The 18,278-nt window shown below is 43.2% G+C and overlaps 1 protein-coding gene across 2 annotated transcripts in view; it reads left to right on the plus strand.

The window, feature by feature from the left end:
• myom2b (myomesin 2b) overlaps positions 1-18,278 on the plus strand; it is a 67,332-nt gene that overhangs the window by 34,758 nt on the left and 14,296 nt on the right. For both annotated transcript variants that reach the window (XM_080772075.1, XM_080772074.1), the window contains 11 exons: positions 4,137-4,296; positions 5,461-5,567; positions 6,167-6,211; positions 7,333-7,469; positions 8,088-8,232; positions 9,046-9,108; positions 11,042-11,109; positions 13,910-14,023; positions 14,513-14,600; positions 16,495-16,533; positions 17,543-17,648. In XM_080772075.1, the coding sequence (XP_080628201.1) occupies positions 4,137-4,296; positions 5,461-5,567; positions 6,167-6,211; positions 7,333-7,469; positions 8,088-8,232; positions 9,046-9,108; positions 11,042-11,109; positions 13,910-14,023; positions 14,513-14,600; positions 16,495-16,533; positions 17,543-17,648 (1,072 nt within the window). The remainder of the gene's footprint in view (positions 1-4,136; positions 4,297-5,460; positions 5,568-6,166; positions 6,212-7,332; positions 7,470-8,087; positions 8,233-9,045; positions 9,109-11,041; positions 11,110-13,909; positions 14,024-14,512; positions 14,601-16,494; positions 16,534-17,542; positions 17,649-18,278) is intronic.

Consider the following 18,278-nt stretch of genomic DNA (forward strand, 5'->3'; position numbering starts at 1 on the left):
CCGTGCCCGGGCGGCCAGTGAAGACTAGTTCAACAACTGAGACAATATATACAGTACTTTTGCATAGACAGAGATGAATACAAGGGTGGAGTTACTTCAAATCAACATATGGCATAGGAGATACTGCAGAACATCTTATCTGCGGTCTCCACTGTGTGTGTTTTGGTTCACACCTAAGCAAGCTTCAAAGAACAATAGGATTGTAAATGGCTGAGATCTCTAGTGAAGGAAGATTTTCAGACCAGCCCCTCTGATTCCACTAACCATCGAATAAACACAGTGACCAAAATTACATAATTATTATGAATATATATAGTGAGGATATGGATAGGAGACCACACTATTTAATTCAACACTTATTTACACCTTTATTTAAGAGCAACGTATTTGATGTCAATATGTATGAGAGCTAACATCTTTCGGCACACCTTGCATTTCTACACAGTAAAATCAATTTGAAACTCTCAGAGTTCAAGTGACCATGAGGATTTTACTGTGTATGCAACGATCACAAAGATCATGTTGTACAGAGAAGGGAGCTTGCTGGGTTAATTGAAATTACTTTTGGGGGTCTGAGACGATGGTAAAATAGAGTGCAGGGAGCTGACATCTCCCATAGATGGTAAAATAGAGTGCAATGGAGCTGACATCTCCCATAGATGGTAAAATAGAGTGCAGGGAGCTGACATCTCCCATAGATGGTAAAATAGAGTGCAGGGAGCTGACATCTCCCATAGATGGTAAAATAGAGTGCAATGGAGCTGACATCTCCCATAGATGGTAAAATAGAGTGCAGGGAGCTGACATCTCCCATAGATGGTAAAATAGAGTGCAGGGAGCTGACATCTCCCATAGATGGTAAAATAGAGTGCAGGGAGCTGACATCTCCCATAGATGGTAAAATAGAGTGCAGGGAGCTGACATCTCCCATAGATGGTAAAATAGAGTGCAGGGAGCTGACATCTCCCATAGATGGTAAAATAGAGTGCAGGGAGCTGACATCTCCCATAGATGGTAAAATAGAGTGCAGGGAGCTGACATCTCCCATAGATGGTAAAATAGAGTGCAGGGAGCTGACATCTCCCATAGATGGTAAAATAGAGTGCAGGGAGCTGACATCTCCCATAGATGGTAAAATAGAGTGCAGGGAGCTGACATCTCCCATAGATGGTAAAATAGAGTGCAGGGAGCTGACATCTCCCATAGATGGTAAAATAGAGTGCAGGGAGCTGACATCTCCCATAGATGGTAAAATAGAGTGCAGGGAGCTGACATCTCCCATAGATGGTAAAATAGAGTGCAGGGAGCTGACATCTCCCATAGATGGTAAAATAGAGTGCAGGGAGCTGACATCTCCCATAGATGGTAAAATAGAGTGCAGGGAGCTGACATCTCCCATAGATGGTAAAATAGAGTGCAGGGAGCTGACATCTCCCATAGATGGTAAAATAGAGTGCAGGGAGCTGACATCTCCCATAGATGGTAAAATAGAGTGCAGGGAGCTGACATCTCCCATAGATGGTAAAATAGAGTGCAGGGAGCTGACATCTCCCATAGATGGTAAAATAGAGTGCAGGGAGCTGACATCTCCCATAGATGGTAAAATAGAGTGCAAGGAGCTGACATCTCCCATAGATGGTAAAATAGAGTGCAGGGAGCTGACATCTCCCATAGATGGTAAAATAGAGTGCAGGGAGCTGACATCTCCCATAGATGGTAAAATAGAGTGCAGGGAGCTGACATCTCCCATAGATGGTAAAATAGAGTGCAGGGAGCTGACATCTCCCATAGATGGTAAAATAGAGTGCAGGGAGCTGACATCTCCCATAGATGGTAAAATAGAGTGCAGGGAGCTGACATCTCCCATAGATGGTAAAATAGAGTGCAGGGAGCTGACATCTCCCATAGATGGTAAAATAGAGTGCAGGGAGCTGACATCTCCCATAGATGGTAAAATAGAGTGCAGGGAGCTGACATCTCCCATAGATGGTAAAATAGAGTGCAGGGAGCTGACATCTCCCATAGATGGTAAAATAGAGTGCAGGGAGCTGACATCTCCCATAGATGGTAAAATAGAGTGCAGGGAGCTGACATCTCCCATAGATGGTAAAATAGAGTGCAGGGAGCTGACATCTCCCATAGATGGTAAAATAGAGTGCAGGGAGCTGACATCTCCCATAGATGGTAAAATAGAGTGCAGGGAGCTGACATCTCCCATAGATGGTAAAATAGAGTGCAGGGAGCTGACATCTCCCATAGATGGTAAAATAGAGTGCAGGGAGCTGACATCTCCCATAGATGGTAAAATAGAGTGCAGGGAGCTGACATCTCCCATAGATGGTAAAATAGAGTGCAGGGAGCTGACATCTCCCATAGATGGTAAAATAGAGTGCAGGGAGCTGACATCTCCCATAGATGGTAAAATAGAGTGCAGGGAGCTGACATCTCCCATAGATGGTAAAATAGAGTGCAGGGAGCTGACATCTCCCATAGATGGTAAAATAGAGTGCAGGGAGCTGACATCTCCCATAGATGGTAAAATAGAGTGCAGGGAGCTGACATCTCCCATAGATGGTAAAATAGAGTGCAGGGAGCTGACATCTCCCATAGATGGTAAAATAGAGTGCAATGGAGCTGACATCTCCCATAGATGGTAAAATAGAGTGCAGGGAGCTGACATCTCCCATAGATGGTAAAATAGAGTGCAGGGAGCTGACATCTCCCATAGATGGTAAAATAGAGTGCAGGGAGCTGACATCTCCCATAGATGGTAAAATAGAGTGCAGGGAGCTGACATCTCCCATAGATGGTAAAATAGAGTGCAGGGAGCTGACATCTCCCATAGATGGTAAAATAGAGTGCAGGGAGCTGACATCTCCCATAGATGGTAAAATAGAGTGCAGGGAGCTGACATCTCCCATAGATGGTAAAATAGAGTGCAGGGAGCTGACATCTCCCATAGATGGTAAAATAGAGTGCAGGGAGCTGACATCTCCCATAGATGGTAAAATAGAGTGCAGGGAGCTGACATCTCCCATAGATGGTAAAATAGAGTGCAGGGAGCTGACATCTCCCATAGATGGTAAAATAGAGTGCAGGGAGCTGACATCTCCCATAGATGGTAAAATAGAGTGCAGGGAGCTGACATCTCCCATAGATGGTAAAATAGAGTGCAGGGAGCTGACATCTCCCATAGATGGTAAAATAGAGTGCAGGGAGCTGACATCTCCCATAGATGGTAAAATAGAGTGCAGGGAGCTGACATCTCCCATAGATGGTAAAATAGAGTGCAGGGAGCTGACATCTCCCATAGATGGTAAAATAGAGTGCAGGGAGCTGACATCTCCCATAGATGGTAAAATAGAGTGCAGGGAGCTGACATCTCCCATAGATGGTAAAATAGAGTGCAGGGAGCTGACATCTCCCATAGATGGTAAAATAGAGTGCAGGGAGCTGACATCTCCCATAGATGGTAAAATAGAGTGCAGGGAGCTGACATCTCCCATAGATGGTAAAATAGAGTGCAGGGAGCTGACATCTCCCATAGATGGTAAAATAGAGTGCAGGGAGCTGACATCTCCCATAGATGGTAAAATAGAGTGCAGGGAGCTGACATCTCCCATAGATGGTAAAATAGAGTGCAGGGAGCTGACATCTCCCATAGATGGTAAAATAGAGTGCAGGGAGCTGACATCTCCCATAGATGGTAAAATAGAGTGCAGGGAGCTGACATCTCCCATAGATGGTAAAATAGAGTGCAGGGAGCTGACATCTCCCATAGATGTTAAAATAGAGTGCAGGGAGCTGACATCTCCCATAGATGGTAAAATAGAGTGCAGGGAGCTGACATCTCCCATAGATGGTAAAATAGAGTGCAGGGAGCTGACATCTCCCATAGATGGTAAAATAGAGTGCAAGGAGCTGACATCTCCCTACCTAGTCTTGCATAGCCGAACAATCAGAGATCTCCGACTAAACTGATACGTATGGGGAAATCTAAATCCAACCAATGGGCTTAGACGGCAGAGAAAATGACAAACCACGCCTCGCGGCTCTGAATTTTATCCTTGCACTTAATCACTGGCTGTGTGTGTGTGTGTGTCTCTCTCTCTCTCTCTCTCTCTCTCTCTCTATAGGGACCCAGGAAGTGTCCTGTGGTGTGGACGAGAAGACAGGTGACATCGTGCTGTCCTTCGAGTCCTGCCAGATGGGCGTGGGATCTCAGTTTGTCTGGAAGAAAAACTACAAGGAAATCACAGACTTCTCCAGGAGTTCCATCAAGACGGAGACCAGCGTGTAAGAGCGTGCATGTGCACAGATGCACCTCGTCACCTGACTAAACTAAACTTTTTTTTTTTTTTTTGCCAAAGTCATCTCTTCGTGACACTGACCACCTCTGGTAAAATCACCAAAGTTCTAATTGAAAAGGATCATGTTAATCCTGCCCCTGTTAGTAAAATGGCCTACCGGTATCTCAAGAGTGTGACTTAAGGCCAAAATAGGCAATTCTTTGGGCCTATAAAGGCTCATTCATAGTCTGGATGGTGACCACCGCCGGTGGTCAGCTCACCACCGGAGCTGAAATAACGTTGAGCGGTGGTGAGTAAAAACAGAGAGAAGGGCTGTGGCGGTGGTTTGCTCTTCACCATGGCTCGTGACGTCATGTTGTTGTTTGGTGGTCACCCCACCACCGGAAATCCAGACTATGAATGAGCCTTAAGTCACATGGTATTGTGACTTAGGTTAGGCCTAAACGAAAGTTAGGGACTCAAGTCAGTAAGTAAATTGGCCTAAGTCAGTTTTAATCCTATTTATTATTTTTTATCCTCTTATGTTACATAACTGACAGAACAGTGTAATTTCAAGTTAAATAGTAAATGTTTTTGGTGAAATGATTAAGAAATATCATATAGTTTATTTTTTTAATCAGTCTGTTATTATTCCTGAAAAACGTTAAAAACATGAATTAGGCCACTAGTTTAAGACGTTGAGGACGTGCAGTAGGGCACTGGGGCAGTGGTCCTCAAAGTGGGGTCAGGGAAACCCTATAGGGGTCCTTGAGGGAGTTCCAGGGGGTCCCCAGCTAAATGATAGTAGGAACCAAATGGACCCTTATTTCTGAGTGTCCATTTGGTTCCATTCAAACTGGGGGTCCTTGAAATGACAATGGTTGAAAATCACTGCTAGAGCCGTAAACATCTTCTCTTATGGGGGTCCCTAGCTAGCATATATTTAGAATGGGGGTCCGCGGCCTAATACGTGTCAATTTGGGGTTTCTTGACATGAAACAGTTTGAGAGGGGTTGTGCAGTAGCTCACCATACTCGTTAGCAAAGTTTGGTAGAAGTAATTGGCAGGATTTTTTCAAACCATTAATGCGCAACACCCGACCCCCCCCCCCCCCCCCCCCTCTCTCTCTCTCTCTCTCTCTGTCACTCCCCTCCTTTCACTGGGTTTCTAGTTCTAAGCTTGTCTTCACAAACGCAGAGAAAGAGGACTTTGGAACTTACTCCGTTTCTGTCACCAACACAGCTGGAGTGTCATCCAGCCACACTATCACCGCTGAAGGTAGGGAATTGATTGATTGAATTGATTTAGCATTTTACCACCATTTTCCACCTACACTACAGTGTGCCTCCTTCATGGATAGACTATTGTCTAACAACAACGCATGGTATACTAGGGCCATAAACAGAAGGCTTAACTCAACATTCGTTCCTGTTTTATGTCTATAAACTGCAGAAAGTGGTTATATTTACTAGAGATAGAGACCAATAGCGATACCAGAAACATCTCATTTATATGCTTTCTGCACCACTATTTGAAATGCGTGCTGACATGAGTGACAAATGCCAGGCGTGTGAGTTGTAACCATGTGGTTCATAATGACTCATTCATGCCAGCCAGGGGCTCAGAAAGCTCTAGAATCCCTACCTGGATTAAATGTACCTTACCTACACATGTCAGCATGTCAGAGTCTTCTACATGTATCTGTGCCTCTAGCCGGGCTCACTTAATGTAACCTGACATGTTTGGAAGACAAAAGTCACATGCACGTTTAAGCTGTAATGAGGGTTTGTACAGCATGTATATGTGACTCATAACCTGTGCCTGTGGCTGGATAAGTTGAAGACTCCTTGCATTAAAGTTGAATCTTTATGTTCCAGTGTTGGAGAAGATGCTGGCTCTCAGTTATGACATCAGACACCCAAGTAGGTATTCTCTCTCTCTCTCTCTCTCTCTCTCTCTCTCTCTTTCTCGCGCACAGTTCTTTGTTCCTGTCTTGCTTTGAACCCCTGAGGTTTCTGTCTTCTGTCACATTTTTACTCGATCAAAACTAGCTTACCTGCTTTTGCATCATCACCCACTGCACCTGTTCATCTCTCCTCTTCTTAACACCTCCGCTTCTCCTCTCCTCTCCTCTCCTCTCCTCTCCTCTCCTCTCCTCTCCTCTCCTCTCCTCTCCTCTCCTCTCCTCTCCTCTCCTCTTCCTCTTCCTCTTCCTCTCCTCTCCTCTTAACCACATGAACCCTAGAGTGGTCCTATTTCGGTGCGAACATTCAGCGACCATTTCAGACATACACACCCACAGTGTGTCACAATGCGCTCTTGGCTCTTTTCATCAAAGATATTTGGTGGGAAAAAAGGAGCGGACCCAGTATAGAGCCCTGAGGTACAACTAATGATTTAGGGTTTAAGTTGTTAATTCAGTGTACTATTGACACAAATATTAAATGAAGAATGTCACCCAGTCCAAGAGGGAATGATCTCCTTTAGTCTCTACCACCTCCTGTTCTCGCCACTCTGTGTTTCCACTCCTGGCTTGCTACTGAATCGGGAACAAAAGTACAAACAATTCTGCAAGCTTCTGCCTTTACTCTCAACTCATCTATTCTCCTTCTCTCATTGCATTCATTCTCTCTCCTAACTTTTTGTTCATCTAAAGTAAGAATATTATTTTCTGTAATATAGAGTAATAGTAGTCTTTTCTTGTAGGCCTATTCGTGTTTTGAATCCATGACACCTCATCTACACGGGCAGTGATGCGAGCGAGTGAACGATGGAATCTCATTAGAATACATGTTTTTCACGGTTTTGAAGGAGTCAAAGGATTCACATCTCTCTCTACATCTAATCTAATCATGACTCCAATAGCAGATCAAATCACTGAGCTTGTAGATCTGGCTTTTTTTTTTTACCAAATGTTTGCCCGCGTAATATACTGTAGGGTCCATGTGGCTAAACCCTACCCCCCCCCCCCCCCCCACTAATCTCATCTAATCTCATCACACGTTACCACATCTCACATCATCTCATCCCCTCTCCTCTCTAGTCATCCCTCTGAAGACAGAGTTGTCGTACAAGATCCTGGAGAGAGGCAGGATGAGGTTCTGGCTGCAGGCCGAGGGGATCTCTTCCCATGTCTCCTACAAGTTCTTTGGCAACAACAAGGAACTGTCAGGAGCTGACGTAAGACACCGCTCGATGGATGGATGGATAATGAATTGAGGGATATAATCTTCTCCTAGTAACTTCACCCCGCAGCAAGAGCACTACCATCACTGTTAAACCCACTAAGACCTGGAACGCATCTGTGTCGCCTTCGCTTTTAACCACTTTGTCCGTTATTTTTTAACATTCACTGTTGAAAAATAGCAGATCTACAAGCTTGTAGCACGGCACCGAGTGCCCCGCCACAAGCTTGTAGATCTGCTATTTTCAGATGGGGGTCAGGCGACCAAATACATCTAATATTTGGGGTCCTTGACATGAATAGGTTTGAGAACCAAATGCATAGAAACATCCAGTACAGTACAGTACAGTACAGTACAGTACAGTACAGTACAGTACAGTACAGTACAGTACAGTACAGTACAGTACAGTAACTATAGCCTAACAAAATGTATAGTTGCACGGCTCAGTTCACACAGGGGTGATTTTTTTTTTTTTGCTGTGGCAGATTCGTCTGGTTTCCAGGCTAACGCTCTGTCTGTCTGTCTGTCTGTCTGTCTGTCTGTCTGTCTGTCTGTCTGTCTGTCTGTCTGTCTGTCTGTCTGTGTGTCTCTCTCTCTCTCTCTCTCGGTGCAGCCAAACAAAATGGCGCATGACGTGACCACGGGTATCATTGAGTACATCATGGATCATTTCACTGAGGACAGCGAGGGAACGTTCACCTGCCAGATCACCGACGGAGGAGGCACAGCCCAGAGCTCACTGGTTCTGATCGGAGAGGGTGAGCATGTCCCCCATGATGATGGGCCATCAGCTAGCTCATCCAGAGAGCAGAGACACACACGCACGCACGCACGCACGCACTACACACCATGAAATGCTTAAGTGTTAAAGGACGACTTCACCACTTTTCAATCTATCTTCATATAATTGGTCCTCACGTGTTCATGATAAAAGATTGCACAGTTTTTTCTACTCTGTCTGTGTCTCATAGGAGGGCTGTGGGTAGTTCAGATAGCCTTCCACCATGCGGTGACATCATCGATGGGGAAACCAAACTACTAGAAACTGCAGGCTTTCTATTAATAATAATGGATAATGGAAGTCATCGTTCTCACGATAATACAAAACTAAATGCAAAGAAAATCTGCCTAACGATGATGTCACTGGTGGACAGGTTGCTGAACTGCCCACATCCCTCCTTTGAGATTTGAGATAATCATAATTGTTTGTGTTGAAAAATATTCATACACACAAAAAAGCTACAAGCTTACAACGTGGCACTTAATTGTGATGCGTCCCCCCCCCCTTTTTTAAGTATAAAAATGATGAATGTATGTCTCTTTGTATATTTCAGTTATTTGTCATTATGCGATCTGTAATTTGTGTGTGTGTGTGTGTGTGTGTGTGTGTGTGTGTGTGTGTGTGTGTGTGTGTGTGTGTGTGTGTGTGTGTGTGTGTGTGTGTGTGTGTGTGTGTGTGTGTGTGTGTGTGTGTGTGTGTGTGTGTGTGTGTGTGTGTGTGTGTGTGTGTGTGTGTGTGTGTGTGTGTGTGTGTGTGTGTGTGTGTGTGTGTGTGGTGTGTGTGTGTGTAGCCTTTAAGACAGCCCTGGCGGAGGCTGACTGGCAGAGGAAAGAGTACATCAGAGTCAAGGAGGGTAAGAGGCATCACTACATTCTCTACTGTAAAAGCACTTACGGGATATAAGTAGCTTTATTGGATGAGTTGTGTCCCAATTTGGATTGGACACAGCTTTTTGGGGTTACCACTTCCCACACACACACACACACACACACACACACACACACACACACACACACGGCACGGCAGTCTGGGTCTACTCCTCCTGACACGAGGCTGGTTGAAAAACACCCTGGCCTGCACTAAAAAGATCAAAAAGGAAGAAGTGAACTGCACTAAAAAGATTCCACCTTGCTGTGCTTTTTGGCACACAGAGACTGTGAAGCACAAACCTGAACAGCTTTAGGCAAATGAGAGTGCGCCGTTGACAGATGCTAAAATGTTCCTGCTCCCAGAAGTTCTGGGAGGAAACCTTGTATCTCCCCATTTATACTTATGTGGTTTATAAATTCATAAATGAATGCCCTATTTTGTCCTACTACAGCATGGGGTGGGCAACTTTGACGATGGAGAGGGCCACTATAATTCCAGACTCACTCCAGAGGGCAGAATTGCATACTACTGTCGTAGATCTACATGCTCAAAACGTGTCTCAGTGCGACACGTTTTGAGCTTGTAGAGCAGCTATTTTGCTATATTTTGATTGAAATCCTGAATAATGTTTAGCTATTTAGCCTATTTTATTTCATTGGAATCCTGAAAAGTCACTTTTTTATTTAATTTCAAATGCCTTTAATTATACTTATGTTACTTTATGAACTAAATACAAATTAATACATTGGACATACAAAAGAATAACATTTTAATACTCATTAAGCTACTAATATAGGCTGAAGTAATTAAAGCGGGTCATGTTTGCATATTTTAAATTGTTATTTCAATTAAAAACAGCTGAATTCAATAATATATCAGTTTTCTGATATTAACCTGAGTGTTTTTATTTATTTATATTGAACCAATGAAAAGTAGTGACAGGCGCTTGTGAGTGACTATATTTCCACCCGAGTGGAATAGTAAGAGAGTGGCGACACGCTTGGATCTCGCCGCAAAGCGGGTACCTATGGGCTATAGTTCCAAACATTGGAACTATCCCATTGAGATAGAATGAGCACTTCCGCATTCCATTGTTACAATGGGAGTCAACGCTAGTGTCGCCACTCTCTTACTATTCCACTCGGATTTCCACTAGAACACCGCTATTTGTTTCCCCCCATTTCCTGCAAAGTAACCCTTTTGGACATACAAGGTTTCCACCCGACAGACAGCGCCCCCATTTGCTTTCTGCTCGTCACTAAAGAGTGAAAATGGTGCCAGCTGAAATGTATTTTCAGCTGGCACCACCAGACTGTGACATTACTTATGATGCAAAGAAGAGTAACATCATGATTATAAGAACAAAGGAAGACATTAAATGGTCATTTCCAGTCTTTTTTTACACTTTACAACCTATCTTCATATCATTGGTCTTCACTAATAATCATTAGAAAATAGCACAATTATTTTCTCCTCGGTCTGTGTCTGGCTGTGGGCAGTTCAGAAACCTGTCCACCAGTGACATCATCAATGGGGAATCCAAGCTAATAGAAACGGCAGGCTTTCTATTCCTGAAAGTTGCAACATGAAAATGGAAGCCAATTATAGACCAATTATATGAAGATAGGTTGGAAAGTGGTGAAGTGATCCTTTAAGGTCTATGATGAGGTCAAGTATTTGCATTTCTGATGATAGGTACATCTAACAGGCAAAGTAGAATGGTACTTTATATGCACCAGCTAACTCGTACATTTTGTATGTGTTCTTTTTGCACACTATACTGCCCACTTTGTGGCGGCACTATACAGAAAGAGCAGTATGCAGAAAGTCAATGTGGCTTATAATGATGCCACGAGACTGCTGACGAGACTTCCCTCCCTCCCTCCCTCCCTCCCTCCCTCCCTGGACTCTCACAGGTCCTCACTTCAGCGAGTTCCTGACAGCCGTGGTCGGAGAGGACTGCACTGTCGCTCTGGTCTGCAAGGTAAACACTCGCAGACCATTACAAACACAAGCTTTATAATACAGATGATGTACAGTCTAGATCAGTGCCTCGGTTCTCAACCTCTTCTGGATCAGAGCATGTTTATGTTAATGATCGATCAATTGATTGCCTTCCGTCTTGGATCAATGGAACAACAAACCCTAAAGTTTTTCATGGTTTAAAAAAAAAACAACAAATATTTTATCATTAATCTGGCCAACAGTGGGCCACAGGCTGAGATTCACTACTCATGTCAAGGACCCCCAAATTGACACTAATTAGCCCACGGACCCCCATTTGACAATATATGCCAGGGAGCCCCATGAGAGAAGATTTTTACGGCTGTAGTAGTGATTTGCAAACTCATATAATTTCAAGGACCCCCAGTTTGACATGCATTAGGTTAAGGACCCCCATCCAATGGCATTTCTATCTCTGGGACCCCCAATTTATATTGTAAAATCAATGTTAATTTCCATGGCTCAGTGGTCCAGGCACCTTGGCTGGTAATCCAGTCTGGCAGTGTGCCGCGGGTTCGACTCCCGATCCCGACGGCCTTTACTGCATGTCTTCCCCCATATCTCGCCCCATTTCCTGTCAGCCTACTGTCTGTCCCTCCATAAAAAATATAAAATAAAGGCGAAAGCCACAAAAAAAAAAAAAACATTTAACTCTGAGTGTACAAAACCAAATGGGCCCGGTTCCATTTGTACACTCTTAGAACCCATCTGGTTCCGAACTATCATTTTGCTGGGGACCCCCTGGAACTCCCTCAAGGACCTCTGGGGGTCCCCGGATGTACCACTGATGTACAGTATCTGGAAACATTATTCGCGATCATTTGAATATTTGAATAATCACAAATAAAAATGAATGGCTAGTTGAGGCCCTATAGAAAGTGATGGCGCTGATGATGAAACACTGACCAAAACAGGTTTGGTCAGTGTTTCCCAGGTCTACTCAGGTTTGCTGCTAGTATCCAGCGCTATTTCAACAAGTTTTTAAATGGAGATACGACGAGGGACCCATTTGAGCCGGTAGTTTTCTTCTGTCTTCTTCCGTCCAAAAAATGTTCGGCGACGATGGAAACTAAATGAAAACTGAGCTCTGATGACTAAAACTAAGACTAAATATACTGACAATTTCATCAACAAATAGAAACTAGACAAAAATGTTAGGAAGGGACTAGTGGACAAGAGATCCAGTATAAGTAAAGACAAGTCATTTTACAATGCATTTTAGTCGACTAAATCAACTGTAGATTTAGTCGACTAAAATCTTATGATATTTAATTGAGTGAAACTAAACATTCCGGGTGACTAAAATGTGACTAAAACTAAATGGATGCTATTCAAGAGACTACGACCAAAATGTCCTGCCAAAAACAACACTGGTATTACACCAAATTATTCTTCCGTATTATTCAAGAAGCCTATTATTATTATTCACATTTTCAATGGCTGTGTGAATGAACCCACTCTATGATATGAAATATTAAATAGTTTCCAGAGTGGCAATTTAGATTACACACCTAAGCCTTAGCATTAACTTTGCAATCACCATGAAGTCAAGGGAGGTTTCGAGAGCAGTTTTGAGAAATATTATTACACGGGCACATGCTTTTAAAAACATCATATGGCCCTGATTTTTATATTGACTGAGCGGGAACCCCGACCCCTCTCCCCCCAGTCTCAGTCAGGCCGTAAACTCTAACCACAAGACCACTGAGCTGATTGGATGTTAGGTTATACAATTCATAAGCTAAGCCTAATTTATGCGTCTATAAAGTGTCATGCAATGTGAACAAAATAAAAATGAAAAAATGATATATTTACTACTGAAATTTGATGATGCATCTGCACTTTTTACCAGTCGAATCTTTTTGTTATAGCAGAAGCGTACGTATGGTAAATGAAGCTTTATTGTTCTCTTCATTAGGAGAGGCTGTATACTTGTCAGGCTGTCACAGTGACCTACAATGCAATCTCAGCAACATGACATGGACGTCAGGATATATCACAAAATGTTAAAATGTTAATTCGTACAAGTGCACAAACGTGCGTCCATGGAAGTCGTTAACGGTTAAATGGAGTAGGAGGGTGTGTAGTGGCTATGACTCTCTGCAGCCATTCGTATTACTTAGAATTTGTTGACTGCTGTCAAATAAATGTCATTTAACACTTTGCTAAGATGCATGCAGTCATTGGTGATCAAATGTGCTCAAGGCATCCATATATACACAGTGTCACACACACACACACACACACACACACACACACACACACACACACACACACACACACACACACACACACACACACACACACACACACACACACACACACAAATAGAAAAAGGAACAGACATAAACAACCTCCCCCATCCCAGGCCTCAAATAGTACAAAAAACATCTCCATCAATCACAACACAAAAACAATGGAGAAACAATTCAAAATCAGCCAAATGAAAAATATGGCAACACTCCAGAGACAGCAATCAGCGGAGTCCAGTCTGTCTTGATTTATAAACAACCCCCCCACAAAAAAGATTGATGTTTGTCCCTTTAGGATAAGCACAAGTTGTTTGGCACATTTGGTTTTATTTTTGTTTTTTTGGGGGGGAGGGGGCACCACCCACACGGTCAGCTGTGGTGCTCATTCTACGAATGCTCGATCCTAACAAGTCACCAAACTAATTCGTATTACTGAAGGGGAGAAATAATCGAAAATTAAGTTTCCGAACACTATACCTTCTTTTGGATCTAAACGTTAAATGGTAATAATCCCACTTTGAATTCCAGGTAGCGAACCTGAAGAAGGAGTCTGAATTCCACTGGTTCAAAGGAGACACGGAGATCATCCCTGACGTGAAGCCTGACATGACCTCAGGTGTCTGTAAACTGCCCATCCACTTGGTAACTACTAACTGTAAACTGACCTGGGATCAGGTGTCTGTAAACTGTCCATCCACCTGGTAACTGTAAACTGACCTGGGATCAGGTGTCTGTAAACTGCCCATCCATCTTGGTAACTGCACTGTTTAGCATGGTTCATCATCACACTATACAGCAGTGGTGGAAAGTAAACTGTCAGCAGGGAGTGCTTTATAGGACCGTCCTCCTGGTGGGGGCTCCTCACTGAGCCAGTAGTAGGATACAAGTTAACTGCAGTGACAATACACAGACATGTGTGTGGGGTTGGCATGATGATGACACTAGCATTGTGCAATCAAAGAGCAGATAGAGCAATGGCAACTATACCGTACGACCACTGCAATTGTGTTAGTTATTTTTGTACTCCACAGTACAGACTGTTCAAAATAACATTGTGTTCACAGACCAGAAAGGTTATGGATTATTGCAGCTGTAAGTGTTTTCATGTGTTGTGTTGTGCATCTGCAACAGTTTTCTGCACAGTCAGCCGGAGTTTACAGAGCCACCATTCACGACGACAGAGGAAAAGATCAGAGCCAAATGGACCTTTCTGGAAAAGGTACATTTTGCCTCTTAATAGACATCAGGTTTTCTCATGAGACGTAAAGATATTAGAAACCTGAATCTAACCCTACAGTTATAACCATAGACGTATAAATGTAGACGCCCTTTCCGGTTCTGGAGCGTATGTGCTCAAGAGGGGGCAAAACTTTCCAGAGATTCCTTGCGAAGCACCGCGGAAGCATGAGCGTGCGTCACAGAGCGCATGTTCGGGTCTGTAAGTCCCGGAAAAGATGCGCTGTGATTGGTCAGTAATCACTTTTAGTGGCAGCGTGACGTAATGTGCCTTCCACACTTCCGGCGTACCACCTTCCCCAGTGTAAATTCTGCCCCTCCTTCAACACACATCGCTCCAACTAACTGCAGCGGCCAATGAGGCATCTATTCTTTTAAATATCTATGGTTATAACTGCGTTTTGCATGAAATCCTCATATTAAACATCCGTCAACGGCCCATGTTCTCCAGTGGTTTTTCTTTAGAAAATGTAAAGCAATATTGTATTATTAGTATTAGTATAACAATTTTAGCTTTTTGGCTTATAATAACATAGGGACGGCAGGTTGACAGTGATTAAAGATTGTCATATTAGACAACAACATTTTGTATGAAACCTAACAGGACTTTCTCCTGCATGCCGTCCATACAATAATGTGTATTGCTAGAGAGCTGCTCTCCCTCCTTCCCTCTCTCTCCCCCTCCAGGGACGTGAAGAGAGTGTTAGAGAGGCAGGGGCTGAAATCCCGTAAGAGGGCACTTTTGGACAAATCTACAAACTCACAACGCGTCGCGCATGCGACCCGTTGTGAGTTTGTAGATCAGCTATTTTCGGGGGGCAACCCATGCAGCACTCTTTAGCTATAGTGGAGATGCGGTGTACGACAAATTTGTTCAACGCAAAATACTGTTTTCAAGTTCAGGAGACTTCGGGGAAAAAAGCAATTCTCCTGTAAATACTGCATTCGTGGTCTGGAAAGGGCAGTTGTTTTACAGACGGGTAAAAGGGCAGGGGCTGAAGCCCCCTTTGATGTCTATGTGTGCACGTCCCTGCTCCCCCCGTCATCACTGGTGAATGTATTTCTTCCGGCAAGGGGAAATGACAGTTACATTACCGTTACCCTGCCGACCATATTTGCTCATGAGAAAAAGTCCGTCAGTTTTTTTCCCCCATTTGACAAATACAAAATTGCTTCTCACAAATGTTTAACGGCATCCGTTTAGCCAAATGTAATCTGGAAATAGATACAGGGTTTGATCTTCTGAACTGTGAATGGAAATAGAGTTGACGTGTAAAAACTCAATTTCATCTTTTTTTGTGTTCCCAAATGGAGAACAGAGCGAACTAACGCTCTGTTCTCCTTGGAAGGAGTTATATTTCCTTTGTTGTCTCTCACCACCCCACACACCCCTCTTTTGCAGTGTTTTATTTGTTTATTTTGGTTTTAGTCAGTCTTTTGAATAGTTTTCATTTAGTTTTAGTCACATTTTAGTCACCTGGAATGTTTTTGTGTCTAGTTTTAGTCGACTAAATATCATCAGATTTTAGTCGACTAAATCTACAGTTGATTCGACTTTTGGCAGATTGGCTGATTTTACACTTGCAGAAAATAGCCGATCTACGAGCTCACAACGCGTCGCAGCGCGGCATGTTGTGAGCTTGTAGATCGGTTATTTTCAGCATGCAACCAAGTGCAAAATGACTTGTGTCTTACTTATACTGGATCTCTTGTCCACTAGTCCCTTGCAAACATTTTAGTCAATATATTTAGTCTTAATTTTAGTCATGATAGCTTACTGTAGTTTTCATGTAGTTTCCATTTAGTTTTCGTCAGTGAAAAAAGGAACATTATTCGTCATAGTGTTAGTTAACACTGCTCTGTTCCTTCTCTCCTAGCCTTTGATGAGATCCTAAACCAGATCAACAAACATGCTGGTGAGTAATTCACAGTGTGCACGCACACGCGCACACACGCACGCGCACACACACACACACACACACACACACACACACACACACACACACACACACACACACACACACACACACACACACACACACACACACACACACACACACACACAGTGGAAACAAGCAATAGTGATTTCTTGGTTTTAAATCCTCTCCGCAGACCTTATATTGAACTGTACTTCCCTGTGCTTTGTTCTGCAAACTGTTAATAAAGTATTAAATCAATCCAAACACAGCAACGCTATACTAAAATAGTCTAAATATTTAGATGCTGCCGTTGTTTGTGGCCATCGAGGTGGGGTCCACGTATCAGTGTTGATTTTGACAGCAAATTTTAGTTTTAGTCATAGTCTTCTATAGTTGAGTTAGTCGACAAAAGTTATTTTGGTGGGCCATGATGCCGTCGTAATGGCTGATTTTACACTTGTTGAAAATAGCAGATCTGCAAGCTCACAACGTGTCGTGAGCTTGTATATCTGCTATTTTCAGCATAATTACATGTATTTTATTTTCCTAACATTTTAGTCTAGTTATCATTTTTTGATAAAATTGTCAATATATTTAGTCTCATAGTTTTAGTCAAGACTCATCATAGCTTAGTTTTTATTTAGTGTCCATTTAGTTGTCATCAGTCAGTGAAAAACGACGAAAAAAAAATGTCTTAGTATTACTGTCATGCATTTGAAGACTATAAGGGCAGGCAGCAATATAGCACTGGGCATAACGGGCAACGGGTAAGGGATCTCTTAAAGGCAATCAATGGCATGTGGCACGGTGATTGGTTTAATTATTGTGACGCCCAAACCACACCCATGCATAATATAATGGGTAACGTTTTAGGGATCTAGACAGGTAACCAAAATACCAACTTTAGTGGGGGAACACCCCTTCCCCACTGCTAAATCCCCAAATAGTGTATTTAGAATGCTCGAACGAAAGTGGAGCCCTAACCCTTCCACGTTCCACCCACCAGGAGCCACGGCTGCAGAGGTGCTGATTAAGTGCACAGCGACAGGCATTCAGCTGCAGTGTCACATGAAGTACTTCACCTCCGAAATGAACGTCACTTGGATGCAGGGGTAAGCTAATAACCACTGTATATATGCACACGGTGGCCATTAGTTGGCTCATAATCAGGGGGGGGGGGGGGTATACATTTTTGAAGACATGCAGAAGAAGGGAGGGGGATTCTCTTACCTGCCTTTGTACAGTACAAAGACAGCAAGAGAGAGGGAGACTATGGGCAGAGATAAAGAAAATTTGAGGTATGATAGAGAGAGAGAGAGAGAGAGACTGGCAAAGAGAGGGAGAAGGGTGTTTTCTGTTATTCAATTATTCAGAGAATAGAAATTATGGAGATTAGATTGTACTGTACCCTCGGCTTCATGCGTGTGCATGTCCCTGTTGTATATGAGGAGAGAGAGAGAGAGAGAGAGAGAGAGAGAGAGAGAGAGAGAGAGAGAGATTGGTGTTTCTAGGCATAACATTACAGGCAGACATGTAAACATGATTTTCTATTACCTCTGAAAGAACACATGCAGACACACACACACACACACACACACACACACACACACACACACACACACACACACACACACACACACACACACACACACACACACACGCATGCAATGATGCACAGACCTTGTTCCTTTTGTGCAGTGGTGGAAAAAGTAGCCTACTCAAATGTTTTACTTAAGTAAAGT

This window comes from Protomyctophum bolini (assembly GCF_963924005.1).
Source record: "Protomyctophum bolini genome assembly, chromosome: 1".
In the NCBI taxonomy this organism is placed as follows: domain Eukaryota; kingdom Metazoa; phylum Chordata; class Actinopteri; order Myctophiformes; family Myctophidae; genus Protomyctophum; species Protomyctophum bolini.